The following is a 24,105-nucleotide window of genomic DNA, read 5'->3' on the forward strand; positions in this document are numbered from 1 at the left end:
GAATGAAATCTTAATAAAAAATATCTTTAAAATGTGACTTTTAGGGAAGGGGGAGGGTGAGATAGTTTCATTTCGTTATTATGATTATTATTATTAAAGCATCGCATAGATAACAACTGGAATATCCAACAGAATATTTCTTTTCAATGATATGGTTTTCAATCATTCAGTTCATGTAACAAAGCATGTAAAGATTTCTTTACGGGGTTATTATGTACATCACTGTACATATTTATCTGCTTAGGGGAAAAGATGTAGTGTATATTCATTCAGAGTACACACTCATGCTTTCTTTTGAAAACATTTCGGATTCTTTGAAAACGTGATGGGGTACGGTTTGTATTGGTGACAAATCATATTGCATAGTCTGGTTTCTAGGTTTATTCAGGTTCCTATGTTCGGTCGGAAAATTTGCAAAGCGATAAAAACAAGAATGGCTAGAGGAATCAAATTGAAAGGAACAAGTTCTAAATCAGCGAAATACATAAACCCATTGTGGTCTCAGTAGTAGGTTTCGTACTCATAATGTCATTCTACTTGATCTGGAAATACTGTAAGTATTATTTTGTTATTGAATTTTCTTGCTGTCTTTGTCAAACCTTCTTGGAATACTTAAAAGAAACAACAAGGCATATACTGTAGTAATAATGTTAATGTGTTATATCTATACAAGAAAATTACGTGTCAAAGCTCTGATAACGAACCAGTTGTGGATACACAAACCTACTTTTTGCTGACATCATTGCATGATAAAGTTGTCCTATTTTCTAAGGCCCCAAACCCCAAACAATAAATTGTAATATGTTATACTGAATCAATTTCAGTCCCAAGAATTGTACTATATATCCATAAGGTACACTGTCCAAATTTTACGTACATGTAAAACAATATGAAATTAATTTATAGTAACATCAATGTAATTAAAATTAGAACTTCCATTCGCTCCCCGGTTTTCGCTTTGTCGCGTAATTGATAACAATACATTGTTGATTTATTTTTTAGATCACATCCAGCAAAAGTTAATAACGGATGAATCAGAAGAAAACTGTGGAAATCCGAGAAGAAAGATCCAACAGAGTCATCAGGAATTTTCTCCGAGATATGGAATTCCGTTATCGATGATTTTGAATTTGTCAGATTGTGCATCTTTGGATTCATTTCAAGAAATGTGAATCCTGTTGTTGCCAGTTTTATTCAAATGGCTTGTGCAATGCTTTTGATATTCATTATAACTATTAGATACTGTAGATACATTTTCTGGAATACAGGAAAACAAAGTGCGAGTAAATCTAAAAAGAAAAATTCGCAAATATCTTGGAGTTTGTTTGCTCAGCATATATCTATAAAAAGTATTATAAAGACGTTAGCCATTTAGGCTCTGTTTATAAGCATGTCCATCGAATACATGAGGATGTACCAAGAACAAAAAGCCACCAAAGTTGCTCACATGAAAGGTGCAAGGTTCAGTTTTATTATAACTACGTTCTTTTGTTCATGATTTTTGTCCAATTTATATTATTAATCCTAATTTCTTGTTTCTTAAAAATCCCACAAAACAACCGATAGCCTCAGAACCTATTTTTTCATTTTATTTTACAGGGAATTCCTTTGCCAAGGCGGGAAAACGATAGCGAGGCTGACTACGTCAACATCGGCGCCATTATGGAATGGCAAGACAAGGAGGAGCAAGGAAGCTGTGAACAAGACTCGAAAGAAACGAATGCCAAGAAAAAATTGTTCGACATCGAAGATTCGTTTTCAGTCATGGGTGGGTACAGACAAAACTTCAAACGATTCCTAGTTCGGTTCAACCAACCACCGATCGAGAGAGGTTCCGACAAAACCGTCCTATCTTCAAATTTCCCGCCACGAACTCTTTGGACAACGATGAATTAATCATCGAACGCGGATTCACAAGGAGATTTATGCGTTCAAAACCCCCCGAAAATGTGGCGACTATATACGAAGTTTGACCAGCCCGAATGGAGATTGTTCTTTTGCATGTACGAAAAGTATGGACGAAAACGATTCCAATTCGGACACAGGCCTTAGCTCCATGCATAGTGACGAATCTCCTAACTATTTCAGGAAACCCTTGTCTAACAATAACATTGAAGTCACCGATTGTGTTCAAATTTTATACCCTATATCATTTTGACAATATTTGTCGATACTCTTTGAATGAATAAGTATTAAACAAATTTACATGTATTTTTTGTTCTTTTTAATACATTATTTACCGAATGAGCAAAGGAGATCAATTTTCACAATATTTTTTAAAAACTCGTTGAGGAAAAAGTGACGTACATGTATCATAAACAACAAAGGAGGCAATGTTTATACACAAACACGATAGCCTGCTATTTTCAATTAGTTACAATACTAGTATTTGATGCGCTCAACAATTCGGTTTACAAAATCTTTTTACAATTACATCATTAAACACACGGCTATTTATAAACTGTTGAAATCAGTCTAATGTAAAGAAATCCCACGAGTTTCCAAAAAGTTGATAATTAAGACTCACAAGTTGTTCAATCGCTAATTTTCTTTGCCAGAAGGACAATGATTTAACTATATTTTGACAATTTTAGGGGGCGGGCTTTCCTCCCCTTACATTCGCTACTGTAAATTATTAATGGCTTGATTTAAGGAATAAGGAATCATTCTTTAAGGATTATGAAGTGATAATTTCGGTCGGGGCGTGGTCAAATCCAATAAATAGACAGATAAATGATAGATTTGACCACGCTCCGACCGAAATTATCTCCTCATATTATTCAAAGAATGATTCCTTAATACTTATATTTATATTATTTCAAATTTTTATTCTTTAAAACAACATTTTTAAAACCACTTTTTCCATGAAGCACATATGCTATATATATACATTTGTATTGCTACGCGGCGCAGCTGATACCGTTTTTCGGTTATGCTGTAAGACACGCCCATTTTGTGTCGCTCATGTTTTATGAAGTTATCGGGTTTTAGGGTTCAAAATTGATTCGTAATGTTATCACAGACAATTGCAATGACAGCTGAAATCACCATTTTCCCTGATATTGCAGTCCTCCCATTCAGTTCCTATTCTCTGTGAATTCTACATAAGCATAAACAGGGACCGGGGTATGTATACAACGTATGAATTTGAATGTAAATATAAATTTTAAAAAATATGAACCAGAAAAAAATAAAAGTAGAAAAAGAACAAGGTACAGAAAAAAATAACATCTATCGTTTACACGTGTGATCAAAAACACAATTAACATTTTACAGACTCATCAATTCTCTCCTAAACTAAAGGACTTTAGGGGGTTCCAGTTTTAGGGGGAACCAAGTCTATGTATTAGTAATTATAAGTTTATTTTTTTTAAATTAGAAATATTATAGAGTTCTATCTTTCTCTCCCATTGGCCCAGTCTTGTTCAGATCAAACCAGAAGAATGCCTCAGTGTACGGAATAAACAGTCATTATATGTCAAATGGAAAAGAAGGTATTGCAATTGCGCTATTTTTCCCTAAATGAGTTCCAAATAAAATGGAAAAATCAAAGTAACAGAATTCGATGTAAATCTTTTTTTTGTACATAAAACAGTGTAAAATTCTATAAGGAAAAATTGTCCTAACTTTAAGAAGACCATGATAAAAATTTGAAAATGGTTAGACCATTTTGGCAGATTTCACGCTTTATAAACGGGGAATCTTAATTGTTGTGAAAAACTGCCTCCTTGAAACAAAAATAAATTAATCTTAACCTTTAGATACAGAAAATTTCTTGAAAACTGTCGTTTCCGATTTTTGTTTCAAAAAGGCACAATTCTATAGCTAAAAAATATAACTATTTGGGGGGGGGGGGGATACTATTACCGATAATATCGAACCCCGGAACAGTTGGAATTTTTTTTATAATATTTACTTTTAATCGCACGAAAAGGTAATGTACATTGATAGTTTCAGAATCTCAGAATATAGTTAATTAAACGCTTGTCAATGTAATATTTTGCGTGCGTGCTTATTTTTTTTCTTCTCAACATTATTGTGTGAAGTCCCCTTTATCATCTTGAATTATAAACATTTTCTTCTGACCAAAGGTTTTTAAAACAATGTTCATGTACCCATCAATGTTGAAAGTTGTGTTTTTCTCTTTTTATATGAAATAACCGGGTATGCCGTTATCAAAAAATACCTTTAGGCCTACAGGTTGATAAAAACTAAACAAAAAATCATTAAAAAGTATGAATAGGTAAATGAAAATATGTATGGATAAATTTGTTCTACCTTTTTATACCCCCGCTCCGAAGGAGAGGGGGTATACTGTTTTACCCTTGTGTGTGTGTCTGTCTGTCCGTCCGTCCGTAACAAAAATTTCTGTCGCATTTATCTCAGCAACTGTTTATCGCAGATGCTTGAAATTTTTACACAGTGTTTGTTAAGGCATGCCATATCGTGGGATATATTTTTGTACCAATCGGACGTCAACTTCCTGTGAAATGACGACTTTGCTTATTTTTTAACCAAAATTTTCAAACAAACTTTCGTCAAAGATTTCCCAGCAGCTATTTATCGCAGATGCTTGAATTTTTTACGCAGTATTTGTATAGGCATGCCATATCGTGGGATATATTTTTGTACCAATCGGGCTTCAACCTCCTGTTAAATAATGACTGTTTATTTTTAGCCAAAATTTTCAAACACATTTTCCTCAAAAATTTCTCAGCAGCTATTTATCGCAGATGCTTGAAATTTTACACAGTGTTTGTTAATGCATGCCATATCGTGGGATTTATTTTTGTACCAATCAGACGTCAAATTCCTATAAAATGAGTACTTTGTTTATTTTAGCCAATATTTTCAAACAAATTTTCCTCAAAGATTTCTCAGCAGCTATTTATCGCAGATGCTTGAAATTTTAACACACTATTTGTTTAGGCATGCCATATTGTGGGATATATTTCTGTACCAATCGGATGCCAGCTTTCTGTTAAATGTCAACTTTGCTTATTTTGCATATTCACATCAGAGCGGGGGTATCACTAGTGAGCATTGGCTCACAGATTGTTTATCTAGATACTGTAGAAACATGCAATGTTTTTATATTACAACTCTGATGGGTTTTTAAGAGCCAGAATCAGATTTATCCATGTAGCTCACAAGAATGATATTTTAAACAAGTTGGATAGAAGAAATCAAGTTGATATAAGTTAACATCAAAATACTGAATTTATGATTATCTTCCTAACTGAATTTATGAAATAAAATGGTGGTTGTCGTGTTCGATAGAAATGCGCGTAAATGTCTGTGTATTTTGCCTACATACGGAACATACCCGCTATGTAAATATAGTCGTCTCAGTTCATGTAATGTGTCTAAATATTTAGAATTTATTAGTATTTCTAGGTCCTTTTCACGTTAAGTAAAATCCCGAATTTCTGCAATACCCTCTTTCTTCTATAAGACAGAGGGTAACGTCAAGGAAAAGTCCTCTGTAATGCTTTTGTAACATACATATAGTGTCCTAGCTTTACTTATGCGGCGTCATCTCAATGATGTATAGTTGAAGCAGTATATAAGCATTGGTTTGTTTATCTTATTTAACATTCCTTTGTCGTGTGAGCTAATAAGGAAAATATCACAATGCAGTGAGGAAATAATACAACCATCAAATTTACATCGGGATCGAGATTACAGAAAGGGGAGGAAACTTGAAAGTTGAAAATGGCGATGATTAAAAATTTCCGGATATTTCACAAATTGGAACCCCCGTATAGCGTTATAATTGACAACAAAAACTATGAAGAATCGTTACTCTTTGAGTCCAATGCACTTGCTGTTCTACGTAAGAGGGATTTCTTTACATATGCCGTAGATTTGCTGTTCTTATCATGAAATAAATCGATTTATGAAAATAAGCAACAAAACAAATCGTTTACACAATTTTATTGTCTGCATTATTGAACGAGTATTTTCTAATTTAGACTCTTATGATATTGATGTTATTCACAGCTTTAGCAGGAAAAACAAAGAAAGAAGCGATTTCTACGGTTTCCTTTTGATTTCTATGCTGTACTCGGGTACTAGCACCACTTAGATTACTTGTGTGTCCTTTGGGTCTTTGAACATCAGTGAATGTATTTACTAGGCTGTGACTAATTGTATTAGGAAAACGGGTTATATAGGAAGAGTTTTAGTTGCCCCATCCTTTCATGTTTTAATATATATATCAAAATATTTTAAAAATATGATTAGATTTTATGTGTTTTATGGGGCAAATGTTGGGGCGAGTGCAGCATAAATTGATTACTCATGAATACATATTTTTCATATAAGCGTGGTTTAGTAAATGGATGCATCACTGTGATAAAAAAAAATGAATAAAAATAACGCTCCAGTATACTTGTATAAACATTTATATTTTGCGGTGTGGCCGTGTGGAGGGCAAAGCCAATAAAACTTGATCACAATTTCACAGTCAGATTAATTAGAAACATGCACTGTTAAATTCGCCTATGTATTTATTCAGTATTCTAAAGGTCATGTGCTCAATCTAGATATTGTGATGTAACGTTTGTTGAGCAAACATCACTCGACAATTTTTGTAAAGTAACATTGCTCCAAAAAATTTACCATGAAAAAAGCTTCAAACAACAAGTTGCAAACCAGTTTTTAGAATAAGCAGAATGATTTATTCACCTCTTTTTAAAAATGCATGACATTCTTAAAAATACATTTTTACCTGTTCTCACAACAACATGACATTGGTAGCCATGTGCAATTTACACAGAATTGTGGGTACAAATCTGACGACAGAATATTTAGTATGTCAGAGGGAGCAGTAGTTCAAATTTTCTCTTCGTTAGTTAGAGTGCTTGCAAAGCTCTGGCTAGCTGCAGTCGCTATTACAATTTGTTATGATTTAATGCAGATACATAGATCAAAGTACAACTCTTTTAAACACAGGTGTCGGCAATTTTATCAATTATGTTGTATGATTATGAGAAACAGACAAAATCCTACCAGTAAGCATTGCAAGTGTAGCAGCAATTAAAGATTAAAGCCTTAAAATTTAGCAGTAAATTACAGGTTTGTTGCTTGTTAAAATTTCTCTGAGTACTTCCCAATATTCCTAACATTGCTGTATTCAATGGACTTGTAGTAAGTGCTCAAGGTTTTCTTGGATAAACTTTAAAGATATTCTATGTCCATTTTGTTTCTGACTTATGATTTTTTGTTCATAGACTCAAGTGAAGCTGAGCTAGTCAAAAAACAGTATACCAAAATATTGGATACATATGGATGTCTCGGAGTTCTGAATTTTGCTGTCGGTATGTAATTAAAAATTTATTTTGGATTTAATTAAGTAGTTATAACACATGGTACACTTTTTCCAAACTGATTCTTCTTAATGAAAAGGAAATTTGCATTTTTGTTTAAAGTAATAGATTTTTTATATGCGGGTACATGTATTGAAATAATGAAATTGCTTTTTAACTATTTTACATGATAAAACATAAAAACTGTAAACTTCCTTTGTTTTGTTTTATTTATACATGTATACTGTAAAAGTGTAATTTACTTGTGGGGGAGATCCATTACAAGGCAATATTTCATGAAATCATTTATATTTCAGGGGAAGACAATGTGTTTTTCCTAGTGCTAGTCACTGGTTGTTTGTCTGTGGGTAAAATATGCGATTCAGAAATCTTCCGAATCACGTCGACTCACTTCCTGTCCTTGAGGAATGGTCAGGGAGACGAGGAGAGGATCTCAGAGGTCAAGAAGCTCCTAAACTCAGGGACATTCTACTTTGCCTGGTCAGCGGCTGGGACTACGTGGGACCTGACTCTGTGTGCTCAGAGAAAGATCCAGGAGCACGATACAGACAATCGATTCTTTTGGTAAGAGTCTTATTAGAACAGTGAGCTTTCAATTAAAAGCGTCTTTACAATTCCAAGGCTCAAAATGTTTTTCATTGATGGTTTGTTGGATGATATAGGTATAGCAGATTTCTAACGGTATGTATGCAGTTTTTAGCAGTTTTTGATTTGTTGGAAACCCGACCCAAACTGTGTCAGTGTGATGAACCGTGTAAAAAAAAAAACACTGTGAGGAATGAGAAAGGTTATTCATTGGTATTTATTGAATATTCTGTTTATTTATGTATTAAGGAGAAATAAAGATGTTCTTATGCATATTTATAAATGATTCATGTAAGTGTAAATCTGCGCATGACTGCAGGAAAGGTCATCGAGAGGAAGAGCGTGGGAGGAAGAACAATGACAGCAAATTTGTTAACAAAATTAAATACTAGTGAAATACTTTTTTGATGTTGAAAAAAAAAATTGCCAGTTTTCCTTTAAAACTTTCGTTACGAAAGAAAAGCTATTAATATCAATAAACCAATAAACATATAGATCATCGTTTTAATTCATACCTGATAAGAGAATAAATGAAACAAAACATCAATATTATCACTTTCAGGGGCCCCTTGACTCAAAACATCAGTGTCTCTGGGTTTTTTTTCTATTGTCTTTGAATGCATTAGCCTGCTACCAGCATGCCAACCATGCTTTTGTGTTAACTTCTTGTTTTATTACATACTGAATAAGCTTGTGTCATTACTTGATCAGGTGATAATGAATATTTAAAGCTGAGGCATTTACAGAACGGGTCTGTCAGTAAATAAATTAATTGGGAATTATATTCAATACCGCTGCTTTTAAATGTGTTTGAAATAAATTGTATAAATTGCAGAAAGTTTCTAACTTACTAGTATGTAGATCATCACACTGACAAAGTTTGGGTCGGATTTCTAATATACCAAAAATACCAAAAATAGTGTTAAAAACATTATTTATGTACAGTATACCTTTAAAACTATGACGAACTAGACTTTTTTTGTTTGGGAAACATAACATGTGAAATTGTAAAGATGTAGAATAACATGATGAATTGATTCTTCTGGTTTGTGTCTCAGCAGACTCAGCAGAGCAATAAGCTTTCCTTGAAAAACCTGATACAGCTATATTGTGCTATGTTTCGTATAAAATTCATATATGATTTTTTTGGTAACAATTCTGTTGTTTTGTGTTCTCTTTGTAAATTAATTCATACCCTTAAGAATGGAAATTATTGGGGAAAATAGCTCAGGTACCGGTAGTTAACAACATGAAGGTGACAGAATTTTTATTTTCCCTCCAGGAACCGCATGCTGCATGTTCACTTTCAGAGATTTGGAATAGACTGTGATCGATGGCTGTTCAAGATGATTTGTGGAGGGGTGGAGATCAGGACCATATACGCCTCTCACAGACAGGCCAAGGCCTGCCTGATATCACGGCTCAGCTGCGAGAGGGCAGGCACCAGGTTCAACGTCAGAGGGACAAACGATGACGGCCATGTGGCCAATTTTGTAGAGACAGAACAGGTACAATAAAAAGTCAATAAAACAATATAAAGATAAAACAAATAATAATATGACAAAATTATTTTATTGAGTGGTTCAAGTGTAAATAAAATAACTTGGTAATCATTTTAAAATATCTGCAATAAAATTTTACTTAGGTCGTTTTCCTTGATGAGAAGATATCCTCCTTTATTCAGACTAGAGGCTCTGTGCCCTTGTTTTGGGAGCAGCCTGGAATCCAGGTATAATGATTTGTAATGGTATTTTACATATGTAAGTGTGATCTCTTATTTGTGCCAAGTCTTGAAGATTTTGGGTTAGTGGTAAGGGTAGTAAGTGAATGATTTCACCAACTTTTTCTGATGAGAGATACATGTATTTACTTTTCATTTGACATAGGTTGGCTCTCATCGGGTGAGAATGTCACGGGGACACGAAGCCTCGGCCCCAGCCTTTGACAGACACCTGAACATGATCAAAGACCTGTACGGAGACCAAGTACTGATCAACCTACTGGGCAAGAAGGAAGGGGAGCACATGCTGAGTCAGGCCTATGTGGTAAGTCACTGTAGAATATAGCACTGTAAAATTACAGGGCAAGAAGGAAAGGAAGCACATGCTGAGTCAGGCCTATGTGGTAACTCACTATTGAATGTATTGTATGATGAAAGAGAGGAATGACAATGAGAGGGAAGTAATTAGAATGTTGTGGTGGACTTTGATCCATGAAATTTGTATGTTTTAATAAATGCATAAGTGGATGAGTTCTTGTGACAAAGTCTAGTATATACCTACATGTATTAATAAAATGTTAGTTTCCACTTACTATGACATAGGCATTTGCTTTCGTTTAAACCACAAAGTTTTTATGTTGATATGTACATTACATGTAAAATGTATTTACATATACATTTCCAGCATCTCTGTCCATTATGAAACTACAAAATTTTTAAATAAAATTTTAAGATAAGTGTCATTCTTTCTCTCAGTAGAAAAGTATATGTAATTGGCAATATGGCATGTAATGCCAGTGTTCAACAGAATCAAATTAATTTACATGTAAACTAAATTTTAAACTTTTGATGTCATTTAGAAACATCACCAGGCCTCCACATTTCACCAGAGAATTCCACTGATCAACTTTGATTATCATACAGAGTGTAGAGGTAATGCTAAAAACCTGGATCGGCTGAAACAGAAGGTCCTCAAACAGCTGGTGGACTTTGGGTACTTCTACAGTGTGGACAATCAGGGAGACAGGTAATAACAGGTGTACTATTTTACCCCCTCTCTAAAGGACAAAGGGGTATAATGAATTACCCTTGTGTGTCTGTCTGTCTCTCTATCTTTCTGTCTGTCTTTCTGTTCGTAACAAAAATTTCTGTTGCATTGCAATCAGGGAGACAGGTACTAACAGGTGTTATTTGTGTTGATACTGTCAACCAACTTCTATTTGTGTTCAGGAAAATTTCACAATGTTTGCATCTTTCTTGCCTTGAACCAGCATCCTATTGTCTCCAATACGGTATTTGTTTAATAATTTTAACAGACTGTCACACAATCAATAGCCCTGAGCTAGTTTTCCACTGGTTAATTATGAAATAAATAAATGTTTACACAACAGTATGAGTTGGGCTGGACTCTACTCGTGTACCATATTTACTTAAATGGAATTTGTTTTTTCAGATACATTCTATTGCTTAGTACAGAAGTATACATTGATTGTTTTTGGTAATGAATGTATTATAGGCTAATTTACAAAAATGGCATTTTAATAGCAACAGATTGATGATACATCCTTAGACACTCAAAATGAATTTGTCTATCTTGTTTTACTCCAGATTTCAGTCAGGAACAATGAGGTCAAACTGTTTGGACTGTCTGGATAGGACAAACGCTGTCCAGTCCATGCTGGGCCTGGAGGTAAACTACATGTTTTTAATTATTGGTGGTTATGCTTCGAATTCAATGCAATTCTAGCATCAACTTGCAGTCCTGTTAAAAAAAACCATACCGTAACTGATATTAAAAAATGTTTTCATCGATTTCTAGATGCTGCCTCGTCAGTTGGAAAGTTTAGGACTAGCAGAGAAACAACAAATGGTGTCAAGATTTCTGGACATTTACCGCCAAATATGGAGTGCTAATGGGGACCATGTCAGCAGAATTTATGCCGGAACTGGTGCTTTAGGAGGGGGCAGATCAAAGGTTAAAAAAAAAAATCATCAATATTCATTGTCAATTGCATTAATTTATAGAATTTCTGCTACTGAAAGTTACACTTATGTTAATGATTATATGTATATTTCAGTACTCAGATGCTGCACGCTCAGCCACTCGTACCATACAGAATAACTTCCTCGACAACAGTAAACAGGAAGCAATAGATATTCTGTTGCTGGGGAATACATTGAGAGGAGAGTTAGCAGACAAGGCCCGTGCACTTCTTACCACCAGGATATTGCATGGTGGGTACCTAAATATAATTAGTAATTATATGTTTTTCTAAATAACTACCAAATATATTGTTTGTAGCAAAATCTAATAACTGTATACAGGGTTATTTTCACCCCGTGTAATTTTAGCCCCTCTAGACTTGCAAACAGTTTTGCCCTGTCTTAAATTCATCCAGACACAGTTATATTTAAAGAAAGATAATATGAGACTTTGGCATTCACCAAGTCCTTAATTCGCCCGCTGGCAACAAGGGCGAAAGGGGCAAATATAAAATGAGGGTGAATATTTCCCTGTATACAGTATCAGTTGTTCACATTTAACTAGCAGAATATTCCAAAGGTTGTAGTTGCATAAACATATACATGTAATTGTTAATCATTTTCGAATAATTACCAGAATAATGCATTGTGTCTTGCAACGTATAATTATCTATCATTCATAGCCATTAATCTGCTGAAAGATTAGATTTAACACTAAAACTTAACAAAATGATTAAAACTTGCAGCGCCCCCTGCCATCCTCCAGTCGATGGTCAACGACTATCCCGACTACACAGAGGTCGAGGATCTGAGGATCTTTGTGGGTACCTGGAACGTGAACGGGGGCAAACACTTCAGGAGCATCGCACACAAACACGAGTCTGCAACAGACTGGCTGCTGGATGCTGCTTCCATTACCAGAGAGAAAAATCCAGGTTTGTATAATGTCAACAAAGTAGAGATACTTTCAAAGTACAGAGGGTTCCGCTTAATCTGATAGTCAATTTGTCAGATTAACCGATTATCATATTAACCAATTTAGCATTTTTGTAGTCTTTAATTTTGGTATAGAATAAAATACAACTTGTTTCAATACATAATTTATCAACAAAAAGATATAATCTGTTTGTCAATAGTTTGAAATGATATAATTTACCTTGCAATAACAATGAAATAGCATTTTATAAGTTATAGGGCATTCATACCAGATTCATTATTTACCCTTTCGCTCAGTTGAAAGAGTGCTAGTTTATATGCCAAAGGACTTAGTTCAAACCCCAGCAGAGATACCATAATTTATATCATTTTGTTCAAAACTATGAGGAGGTTTGCAGAGATTGCATTGGTCTTGAAAAAATAACATTGGATTGGTTTTGATTGATTTTCAGAGATGGTTGACAGTTCTGCAAATTGGGAAAAGCCTATTGATATATTTGCCATTGGCTTTGAAGAAATTGTTGATTTGAATGCCAGTAATATTATGAAAGCCAGGTAAAACTTTTAAACGCCAGCATATCTTTCTTTTAAATGATTATATGAAATCTGTGATAGGTTCTGTGTTCTATCATACACGTCTAGTATATCAGAAATCTAGACTCAAAATCAATCAAAGTGTGAGTTCTTATTGAGGATTGATTGTAATTTGGTAATATTTGCAAAGGTTCTAACACTCTTCAAACTTTCTAACTCCATAATTACAGTACAACAAATGCTAGAGAATGGCAAAAGGAATTACTGAAGACAATATCCAGAGACCACAAGTATGTGGTGCTGACCAGTGTCCAACTGGTGGGGGTCATCCTCTACGTATTCATACGCCCGCACCTGGCACCCTTCATAAGGTCTGTATTGACACCTTGGCATACTTACCCTGTACTTTGCTGATCATATGTGGAAAATTAATAGGAATTTGTTGGTCCCTTGAGGCTACAGTTGATCATTTTGTTTGGTTATATAGGGATGTTGCAACAGATTCAGCTAAAACAGGACTTGGAGGAGCGACAGGTAACAAAGGGGGCGTGGCCATTCGCTTCCTGTACCAGAGCAGCTCGCTGTGCTTTGTCTGCGCCCATTTGTCTGCTGGTCAGTCACAGGTCAACGATCGCAACAGTGACTACCATGAAATCTCCCGCAAAATCTGCTTCCCAATGGTGAGTTACTTGATATTGTACGGTCAATGAGATAATCCTGGCCCTGTGTTTTTTGCTTGCTTCTTCTTATTTATCAGGTTATCAATAATAAATCTTATATATATATGGACACTCATATTGTGTTCCGTTACTCTTAATCTTAATCTGATTATCATTATTGAAACAATTTTAAATCATAAACCATCAAGTAGCAAATAGATTATAATCAATTAATCAATCAATAACTACAATTAGCAGTTTGTATATTGACTTCTCTGTCTTGTACAGGTACATGTATAATTATGTAAATCTACGATTACAATGAATTATGTGTAGAATCTGCATAGCTTATATTTAATACAAGCCCTTTTGCTCTAAACTGTTTCATGCTTTACGATATTCTGACTTACATGTACATTGTAATAATTGCTTTGATCTTTGACTGGAGTTAAACTTTTAATCTCTCAATGTACAGGAGCAGTGTATGGTAGGCCTTTCCTATTGTTTACTAAGCATGGATGTTATGTGTCGTTTGTCATGCCCTCTGTAGTTTTTGTAAATTTCAGTCAGTTTGTTCTTGTTCAGATATTGGTGGATATTTATATCAATACAATTAAAAATGTATTTACTCGAGATCTATATACATATACTATATATGCATGCTTGTAACTAGATTTTAGAGCCAAAAAATATATATTTAAAGTGGATATGTTGAATCAATTCAGTGTTGAAGTTTTTTAGATACCTGCAATTGTTGTTGTATTTTAATACATGTACATTGTATACTATATTCCATATCAAAGTTAAAACCCTTTAATCATGTTAATTATTTTTGTTTTGTTACTGTTTTATTGAAAGTAATTGTCCCTTGATAGAAGGTAATTCTTTTCAAAGTCAAGGCATAGTTTCAAAGCTACCGGTAAGATGGCATGGAAGGGAACAGAAGTTGGTGTGAATGTGCATGACAGTGTTGCTTTACTGGCCTGTACATGCAAGTTGTACATGAACTCAGAAAATGGAAAGAAACTGATGTGATTTTATCCTTTTTTAGATCATGCCAACCACCAAGAAGGTTGAATAATGTCAGCTTCATGTATCTAATTAATTCTTTTATACTCATTTTCTGCCTTTCTGACTGTTATCATAATGATAAAACTTTCTGATTATCAGAGATACGTGCATCCCTCTCTGTACAGAGTAAATAACTAATTGATCGTTTGTGAGAGTCTTAATTAAGATCAGAATAGTAGGTCTTTGTCATTCTTGTTTGCTGCAGAGAGTCACATAGAGAAAAAAAAGAGTTGATAAACTCTTATGATGCCATCTTATTAATTGTTGAATTCATGTTACACTCCTTGGTTTAACTGTTGGTAATGCTTGAAATGCAGAATTACTACCCTACTCCAACATCTAGCATAATATCTATAAACAGAGCTATCAAATTCGTAAAACCAGTCAGAGCTTTTTTTTTTTAATTTTAAGAATCTATCATTTATCCTTTTAACCTGTTTCAAAAAGTTTTTTCCTCATTGTCAGCAATTTTGACAAAGAACATTGCTGCATTGATATACTTTGTACATGATAAAGATTTCAAGAGCCTAAGTATCTATTAAGAAAAAAAAGACATAAAAAAGTAACACAAAATAAGACGAATGGTTTTAGACATGTTCTAAGGATTGTATTCAAAACAGACTTAACAATTGAAATGTCCAATATTGATGTACAAGATGATATAAAAGCTTATACATGTGTATTTTTCAAAGAAATTCTTTACCAACAATCACCAGAATTGTTTTTTTAAGTGAATTCTAATATATTCTTTTGGTTTCATTAATATGTATGAGCATCAACTTTTGTGGATTTTATGAAAATCACAGTTTTAAAGATGAGTAAATTCATGGCCAATGGTCTTACTGATTCAGTATGTTATTAAAATTGCACTTCAATGTACTTTCAAATTATCCACTAAATCCATGAAAAATAGTAATGAATATTGATGAAACCTCAATATTAAATAAAAACTCATCGGACAGGTATCTTTTTTTTTTAAATACAGATATTGTAATTTTTTTCTTTCTAAAAAGTTTGAATATTTCATTTTCCTAAAAGAAAAGGAATGTATACAGTATTAAAGAATTCATTTATTTTTTTCTTTTTCTTTAAATATAATTACATGAATGTACACCAAAATCTTAAGCATTCATGTTAATTAGTCTTATCAAACATGCATGACTATATCTAAAATACCCAAGTAATATTTTTGTAACCTATGTATTTGAACATCGTAAAATTTTAAGTCTTATCTAAAATAAAGTACCTAGTTTAAATGATACATGTTTATTAAAGATATTTTTTTCAAAATATCGATTCTTTGAAAAAAAAAAATTGAAAAACATTAATATCTGGGTACAGGTAATAAAAAATAATTACCGGTATTTTAGTATCTAAGTAAAATTTGGTATTGAAAAATGAACACTATGAATATATTTTGGTAACAGATTCTGTCATAAATTAAATGTAGGGAAGGACAATAGGGTCCCATGACTATGTGTTCTGGTGCGGTGATTTTAACTACCGGATAGACCTGCCGCGGGAGGAAACCCTCAGTCTGATTGAGGCCAAGAACTGGGGCGCGCTCCAGGCCTGTGACCAACTCAAGGTCCAGAAAGAGGCTGGAAATGTAAGTGAATAGGAGGAAAAGCGTGAAAGTATCTCAATAGCTATTAGATTTATAGAACATATTAGTAACATACCGTACATTAAATGTTAAATAATGCATTCATATATAACATTATAAAGAATATCTTGCATTAGGTTATGGCATTAAAAAAATGTTATAAAGATTAAGGAAAATTTTTATCTTTCAGTGTTTGAAAAAAGTCTGCTTCCCAAGTCAAGGGTTTATTTAGAGCATAGCAAATCAAAAACTCCTAACCTCATTAGGAAGATGATAAAATTTTGAATGATGTTATCTTTTTTGGTAGGTGTTTAAAGGATTCAATGAAGGGCCAACCAACTTTGCCCCCACCTACAAGTATGATCTATTTTGTAACGACTACGACTCCAGCGAGAAGTGTCGATGTCCCGCGTGGACAGACCGCGTGTTGATGAGGAGGAAACGACTCATCCACCATCAGCCACAGTGTGAGTGAATACTTCCTTCTTAAGAGAATTATTACTCAATGTCAAGGAAAATAGATGTAAATTTATTTAGTATCCCTTTAGACTCCCTTTTGAATTTGATTGATTTAAAGTACAAAATCTGAAATTGGCAATGGATTTTGAATATCAAACAGCTGCTTCTAAATTAAGCCTAGAACTTTTTCTGAACTAAATTAATCAGAGTACTGAGAGTGATTGATACATGTACATTTTCTTAATAAGATAAAAAGTTGTGTCACACAACACAGTTATAATAAAAGGAATTTTGAATTGATTAAAATTGATAAAAAATCAGTTTTTCGGCTGTCTTAGAAAAACTTGATTTTATGAGTACAATGAATTCTTTTGTAAATATTACATTTTCAAGTTCATTATTCAAAGTATGGCAATAGGAAATTAGAAAAGTTGAATGCTTTAATTCACATAAATTTTGTTCATGTTTTAAAATTTATTAATAAGTGTTAGAGAATGGACCAGTGTGGAACCCTGGGAAATTGTTGTTGTACAACAGAGTAGAACTGAAGACATCAGACCACAGGTAAACACATGTAAATTTAAAATAACAAGTACATAACATGTGAAAATATATACATTTGATGATTTCTTAGATCCAAAAAATTCTAAATCATTCTATGAACAAGAAACTATATGTATTCTGATTGGCTGAATTCCCATTTGTTGTTTATTGCTAGAGAAAATTTGTATGACACTCTCCCTTTACATCAGACCAGTTTTTGTTCTGTAATATAAATGTATGACACTTGCTATTTCACACTTTCGGTTTACATCAGACCAGTGCTGGCTCTTTACGACATTGACACGATGAAAGTGGAGGACAAGAAGAAGGAGCAGAAGCTACAGGAAGTGGTCGCTTGTCAGGGACCGCCAGATGGCACTGTCATCGTGTCGGTGGAGGCGGAGGAAATGGAGCAAGATCTAGTGGAGGCCATCGTCCACTTCTTCTCAGACGTTGGAGAAATCGTACTTGTCAGGTAAACCCCTTGAACTCATTTCATGCCAATGAATGTCAAATGACTATATTTTAATTACATGTACACATTATTTATAGTAATATTTTGCTTTGATTTTCGGCTTTATTTATTTATTTTTTTTACAATTTGGCAGATTTGTGGAGAATGACTTGTGGCTGATTTTTAAGAATGGACAGTTTGCATTAAAAGCTTTGAACTATGATGGCTCTGAGGTATGAACTGGTAGCTCCTTGTGTGTGATTTTATAGAAGCTGAATACTGGGTTAGATTGTGATGGATTTTTTTTATATCTGTGTACTCAATATGTTTAAACAAACTGTAATGTTTAAATGATTGAATATAATGCTCTATTAGATTAATGGGACCACAATAAGAACTCGTCTGAAGACAGAGAACTGGCAGGCCCAGATACAGGAGGAGCTAAAGATCTGTGTGGTGAACACCACTCCCCTCTACAACCAGTTCTCCAACAGTCTGCTGGGCGAGGATTTCAACACGCCTGCCATGGAGTTTGAATCAGGTCTGAATTTTGTCTATGTGTAAAAAAAAAATAAAAATTTAGCATTTCATTTCTTATATTTGAGTTGAAAGGTAATACTAGGAGATGCATATTGTCAGTAATTTATGTAATCTCTCTGTAGAGGAAGATGATGACACAGAGATACAGGATTCTCTGTTGGATGCCCGCATGGACCAGATTCGACCCAGTTCTCCCAATGGGTCAGGTATGTCAGCTTTATAGAAACTGTTACATGTATGATAAAAAATATTTAAACAGGAATTATAAATATTACAGCGTAAAAGTTCCCAAAATCTATGTACCAGCACTTCCTGTTTGTTTTTGTTTTTTTGGAGGAGTAAAGAATCATGAAAAGTGTTATTCATTATCCAGTCTAGTGTACCTCTTTTTAAAGTGCCAAAAAAGAATTATAATTATACAAGTAATCATAAAATTCCCAAATATCTCCTGATGCTAACATTTTCATTTTCAAAGTATATTTGAGGTAATAATATGATATCTCTCACTATGACTGCATGAATATCTGATTGAATACTGTAAACTAATTTTTATTCGCGGCGACTTTATTTCGCGATTAACTGCCGATAAACTGGTTCGCGACGACTAATGTTTGCGACCAAGCCTTATCCAGACCTGTATTGCTGTAAACACTATAGACAAAGGATTGGTTCGCGCTAACCTCACGAAAATTTCTTGCACGCGAATAAAAGTTGGTTTACAGTAGTAATAAATTCTTTCTATTATTCAGGACGATTCAGTCCGTACTCAGATGATGGCTTTTTAGACCAACCCTCTGGTCCCCCTCCTAGGCCCCAGGCAATAAACAAGCCCCCCATTCCAGCCTCAGCCCCCAACAGAGAGTCACCTGATCCATTCACCAGTCAGGCCAAGACATCAGGACAAGAGGTACACAGGATCAGTGTCTCAGAAAATGATTAGTTATTGTAAAAATTGCTTATTTTAGGCCAGTAGCCTAATACCTAATTTCACAAATTTCTCAATTCTGTATCAATATGAAATTGTAAAAGCAGGACTACAGTAAGTTCACAACTGTCAAAAAATTACAGTAAGATTTTAAAATTACAAGAGTAGCTTCTGGTGATTTTACGTGGATATGGATTCCTTGTGTTTAATTAGGAATCTAGAAATCAGTATGTTGACAATGGGATGTGTATGGAACATTATACATGTATTGACAATTTGAATCTATTTGAAGCAGATTTATACCTTGTTCTTTTTATGGACTTTTTTAGCCTGGATCTCGACCAAATCCTCCACAGCGCCCCTCAGGACCCCCAGCCAAACCACCACCTCCACAGCGACCAAAAGCACCCCCTGTCAAGTCGACTGGGACCGCAGAGAAAGCCAACGATAATGGTATAAGTTTTTGAATTTTGTAATACATGTATATGTCATTTTCTGAAAATGCGTGTGTATTTTGAAATAACTGTTTATCCATTGTCATTAAGTCAGATTATTGATACTGAATGAACATAAGCTTGTTTGTATGTGTAGATGTCAAAAGACCCCCTCCCATTGTGAGAAAGCCCATGAGCTCCCAGAGTATCAAGAGAATCAAGACAAAACAAGAGGACGCCAAGGTAGGAGTGTGATTCGTTACTTTAATAATCATTTTGAAATATCACAGAATGTATGTGAAAAATAAAGTAACTTTTTGATATAGTGATTTACCATTATCGTAAAGTGGATTCCAAAACAAGTGTATATCAGGCATTAAATGCAATTCTGTAAAATTTTGTACCATTGAATTCAACCAAATGTGGCGGTGGAAATACCGGTATATCCCATTGAATGGATAGTAACTATGTCTGCAGTATTACTCATCCATGTAGAAAGGGAATAAAATTTGGTTATTGTGCTCAGTTTAATACATGTATAAAGTTCTGTCTTATGTTTAGGATGTTGTGATAATGCCTTTGAATAGGTGATTTGACATATTGAATACCGGTACTGTATGCAGGGAAAAATTCGCCCCTGTTTTATTTTTGCCCCATTTGCTCTCTTCAGCGGGGGAATTTAATAGACTTGGCAAATTCCAGTGTCTCAAATTATCATTGATAAAACATAGCTATTTCTGGGCGAATTCAAGACTTAGCGAAACTGTTTGCAAGTGAAGGAGGGCAAAAATTACACGGGGCAAAAATAACCCTGTATAGAGTAATCTAAAGGATTGAGAAAACTGATAGATGTAATGTTCTTGTGTATTACAGATGCAAGCAATGAGTATCGGTCTTCCAACAAATGTGACCCATCAGGGACATGCTACTTCAATAGAGGATGCCCAGTCTCTGATTGAGAAGCTGATGGTTGGGAGAGGAACATCATTACCCCCTCCATTGTTACCCGAATCTGGTGAAACAACTATTTAAACATCAATCTTTTCTCTTCTTTTTCTACCTATTATGTTTGAAAATGAAAAGGACTACATGTATTTAAAAAGATCTTACATGTACATCTCTAAAATTGATCCTAAAAACCACAAACTCTTTGCTTGTTGGCTTCATGCCAACATTCAATTTTTGTTGCATGATTTAAATGCACATAAGTAAAATTGTTAGTGTAGCCATATTCATGAAGATATTTTTACAAACATAAACGTATTTTCATCATTGATTGTAATCCACATTATTTAAAAGTTAATTTTTTTCTTTATCCATATTTCAGACATTAAAATGACCAGGAGTCAAAAAGAGGCTCCGGAGACAAAAAAACCTGAAGTAGATGCACCAAGGCCTGTGCCAAGGAACAAGAATCCCGGGACATCCCCCACAGAGGCCCTCCAGCGCCCTAGGGATAGTCCCCCTGGTGTACAGCCCCGGGCAGAACTACGCCCTGTCCCAGCACCCAGGAGGGAGGTACAGAGTATGGCCATCAATGAAGTGGGGCAACCGAAGCCCTCCAGGGGCCCCCCTCCTGTTCCACCCACTCGACCCCAGAGTTGGATGCCCACCTCTCAGAATGTGCCAGAGGATCAGGCCTATGCAGTTGTAAATAAGCAGATGAAATCTAATCCTAAAAGTGCTAGTCAAAATCTAATAGATGCCCCTTTGTCATCAGAGGCTGGACAGGTAGAGAAAAACGACCCGTTTGATACTTCAAGTGTACCTAGTCAGTTTCTTAATCAGGGGCCAAACTCTTCAGTTACACCACCCCAAAGGGTGAATAGACCTCCACCCCCTGTACCCTCGCGACAAGTGTTCAACAACCCGGATCTCACTTCCAGTGCTTCCTCACACAGTAACCCAGACCAATGGGGTAGTAGTCAAAGCCATTCAGAAAATGGATCCAATTCTCCACCTAGCCCTTCCTTCAGCCCTCCTGAAGTTCCATCATTTGATTCCACACCAGGGCAATATTCACATCAGGGACCTCCCTCTGAATCTCCACCCAATGTACCCTCTAGTGTAGGACCCCCTACTGAATCACCACCCCCTCCTCCATCCGAATCCCCACCCCCTCTTCCTTCAGATGGCCCCCCTCTAGAAGCCCCACCCCCTTTCCCTTCAGAAGGCCCCCCTTTAGAGCCACCACCACCCGTGCCCTCTAATGGTCCTCCATCTGAACCCCCACCCCCTCCCCCTGCAGATGATGATGAGGATCAGTTTGCAGAGTTTAAGGCCAATTTTAATAGCTTTCAAAATTCTACAAATGAGACCGCTAAAAATGCTAGTCTACCAGTGACCCAAAGATTGCCCAACAATGAAGCAGTTCCTAATAGACCAATGCCCCCTGTACCCTCTCGGGGGCCCGCCACTGGCATGCCCCCTGTTCCAAGACGACCAGCAAACTTACCCCCTGTACCCCCAAGGTCTTAGAGCAAATTTTAGTAAGAATATATGTGTATAATGAAAATACAGGGAGATCCACTCAAGCTCCTGAACGATGTTCAATGTTTATATCTGCTTAATACTACCTGTCTACATACATTTATGTACAAGGTATGTACTGGTGCATGTTTGTGTATTTCTAGGGCAGTTTATGCTCACCTAGACTAGATCATGCACTGTTTATCAGTCTTTATTTCCACAGTCAGGTTTTTTTCTCAATATGAAAACGTTTTTTAAGTTTGTAGATTTTAATGTGTTATGTGGTAGAACCACAATGTAGACTGTGATATCCTAGAACTGGTCATTGAATCATATCAAATGATTATACATGGAGCATTTGTTATCTATCAGACTTTTTTTTCTGCAGATGCTTGTTTATTAGAAGTTAAGGTGTCTTTATGTATGTTGTTAAAATATTTTGCCACAAGTCTTACCCAGGTCTTCAGAGAAAAACTGTTAAAATGTCCTCATTTAAGGGTCATTTAATTTATTTGAGATTAATAATTCATGTACCGATATACATAAGATTTCTACCACTAGTCAACGTAATGTAATCCTTTAGCTTTTTAATGCAAAAGAGAAGTTTATTGTAACACATGCATGTAGTATATAGAGCAAAATTAAGACAACATGTAATGAAAATGTATCAGAATGTTTAACATATTCACTATATAATGTATTTGAACATGTTTTTGACAGTGAAAGTTGCATCTTTTCAATACATTAGGTAGAACTTTTCTGAATAGAGGCACTTTGATCATTCCAAGGATTTATTTTTCAATTCATCTCTTCATGTAACCGAGTTTTGAGGGTATGGAACTAATAAACAACTACCGGTATTTGGTTGTACATTTATCATATTTTGTTCAAGATTGTTGTCCTTACACAACTTCTCTTTTGAAAAAGTTGACTGCTTATCCTCATCAACATTCCATCATCGTTTTACTTTATATTATGTGTCTAGAAATTGCACGTCAATTTCTTGATATAGCAATTTATTATTTATAGATAGTTTGTTTGACCAAAGCCCAAACTTTAATATCGTATTTTTTTCCTTGATTTAATTTGAGGAACATTAGATTACCATAGACATAATATGGTCTTGTGCAATAAAAGCTCTCCTAAATAATCTGCTGTTTTGCAGTAATTATGATGACGAATGAGATCAAGTTCTGTTAGTTGCCCTGTTCGTGTGATCTTAGCTGATATATGTATATTAAGAGATGTGTTAAGTAGAGTATAACTGAGTTTTTGGTGTACAGTGTAGACAAATATTACCTGTGTTGAGGCCTCCGATTGTTAATACTTACATAGAATGGTGTTATCTGTGATACTTGATGAGTACAAAATGTCTGGACATACATGTACTTTGTGCAAACTAGAGCTAATAAATTTAATCATGTGTTTTGGGGATTTTGTCTTAATTTTTAAGGAAACTGAAGAAAAAATAGCTTTGCAATAGGCCTGTAGGCCACATTGCTTAATATTGTACTTTCATGTCCAATACTGAAATATGATTGGTTGAAATGCAGTTCATCGTCTGTTCTATAACCTTAAGCGTTAGCAACACACTTGGCAATGGGTAACACAACGAGCAGAAGTTAAGAGCATTCAGTATAATAAAATAAAAAGTGTCTGTTTGGGAGGGCAACCGTTGAAATTGACACCAAGAGAAAACCATTGTCAACCTCCGCTTCGCGTTGGTTGACAATGGTTTTCTGGGGGTGTCAATTTCAACGGTTATCCTCCCAAACAGTCACTATTTATTTTATTATACTGAATATCTTAATTTTAGAGAAATTTTTACTGCTTTCATATAGAAATGACATCAATTT

The 24,105-nt window shown here is 34.8% G+C and overlaps 1 protein-coding gene across 2 annotated transcripts; it reads left to right on the forward strand.

Annotated features, from left to right (window-relative positions):
• Positions 1-5,697: 5,697 nt before the first annotated feature.
• LOC128185511 (synaptojanin-1-like) lies at positions 5,698-23,676 on the forward strand. Of its 2 annotated transcripts, XM_052855094.1 has the most exons (27): positions 5,698-5,836; positions 7,236-7,322; positions 7,628-7,895; positions 9,199-9,424; positions 9,562-9,645; positions 9,803-9,961; positions 10,497-10,663; positions 11,245-11,326; positions 11,456-11,611; positions 11,715-11,871; positions 12,366-12,554; positions 13,008-13,110; positions 13,320-13,460; positions 13,577-13,769; positions 14,224-14,235; positions 16,270-16,428; positions 16,733-16,892; positions 17,370-17,448; positions 17,702-17,902; positions 18,036-18,114; positions 18,257-18,422; positions 18,544-18,627; positions 19,171-19,328; positions 19,676-19,799; positions 19,938-20,023; positions 20,654-20,795; positions 21,108-23,676. In XM_052855094.1, exons 1-27 carry the CDS (start codon positions 5,716-5,718, stop codon positions 22,256-22,258), a joined length of 4,734 nt encoding a protein of 1,577 aa, XP_052711054.1. In that variant the 5' UTR covers positions 5,698-5,715; the 3' UTR covers positions 22,259-23,676. The 2 variants fall into 2 exon arrangements, with proteins under 2 accessions (XP_052711054.1, XP_052711058.1); XM_052855098.1 differs by lacking the exon at positions 14,224-14,235.
• The last annotated feature ends 429 nt before the right edge of the window (positions 23,677-24,105 follow it).

Source organism: Crassostrea angulata, chromosome 1 (genome assembly GCF_025612915.1).
Source record: "Crassostrea angulata isolate pt1a10 chromosome 1, ASM2561291v2, whole genome shotgun sequence".
Classification (NCBI taxonomy): domain Eukaryota; kingdom Metazoa; phylum Mollusca; class Bivalvia; order Ostreida; family Ostreidae; genus Magallana; species Magallana angulata.

Bases quoted from the DNA above. Each gene is read 5' to 3' on its own strand.
- LOC128185511 (XM_052855094.1), top strand. From the start codon at position 5,716: ATGGCGATGATTAAAAATTTCCGGATATTTCACAAATTGGAACCCCCG. The intron at 9,425-9,561 runs GTACAATAAAAA...AATTTTACTTAG, and splicing joins ATTTTGTAGAGACAGAACAG to GTCGTTTTCCTTGATGAGAA. The intron at 11,872-12,365 runs GTGGGTACCTAA...TAAAACTTGCAG, and splicing joins TACCACCAGGATATTGCATG to CGCCCCCTGCCATCCTCCAG.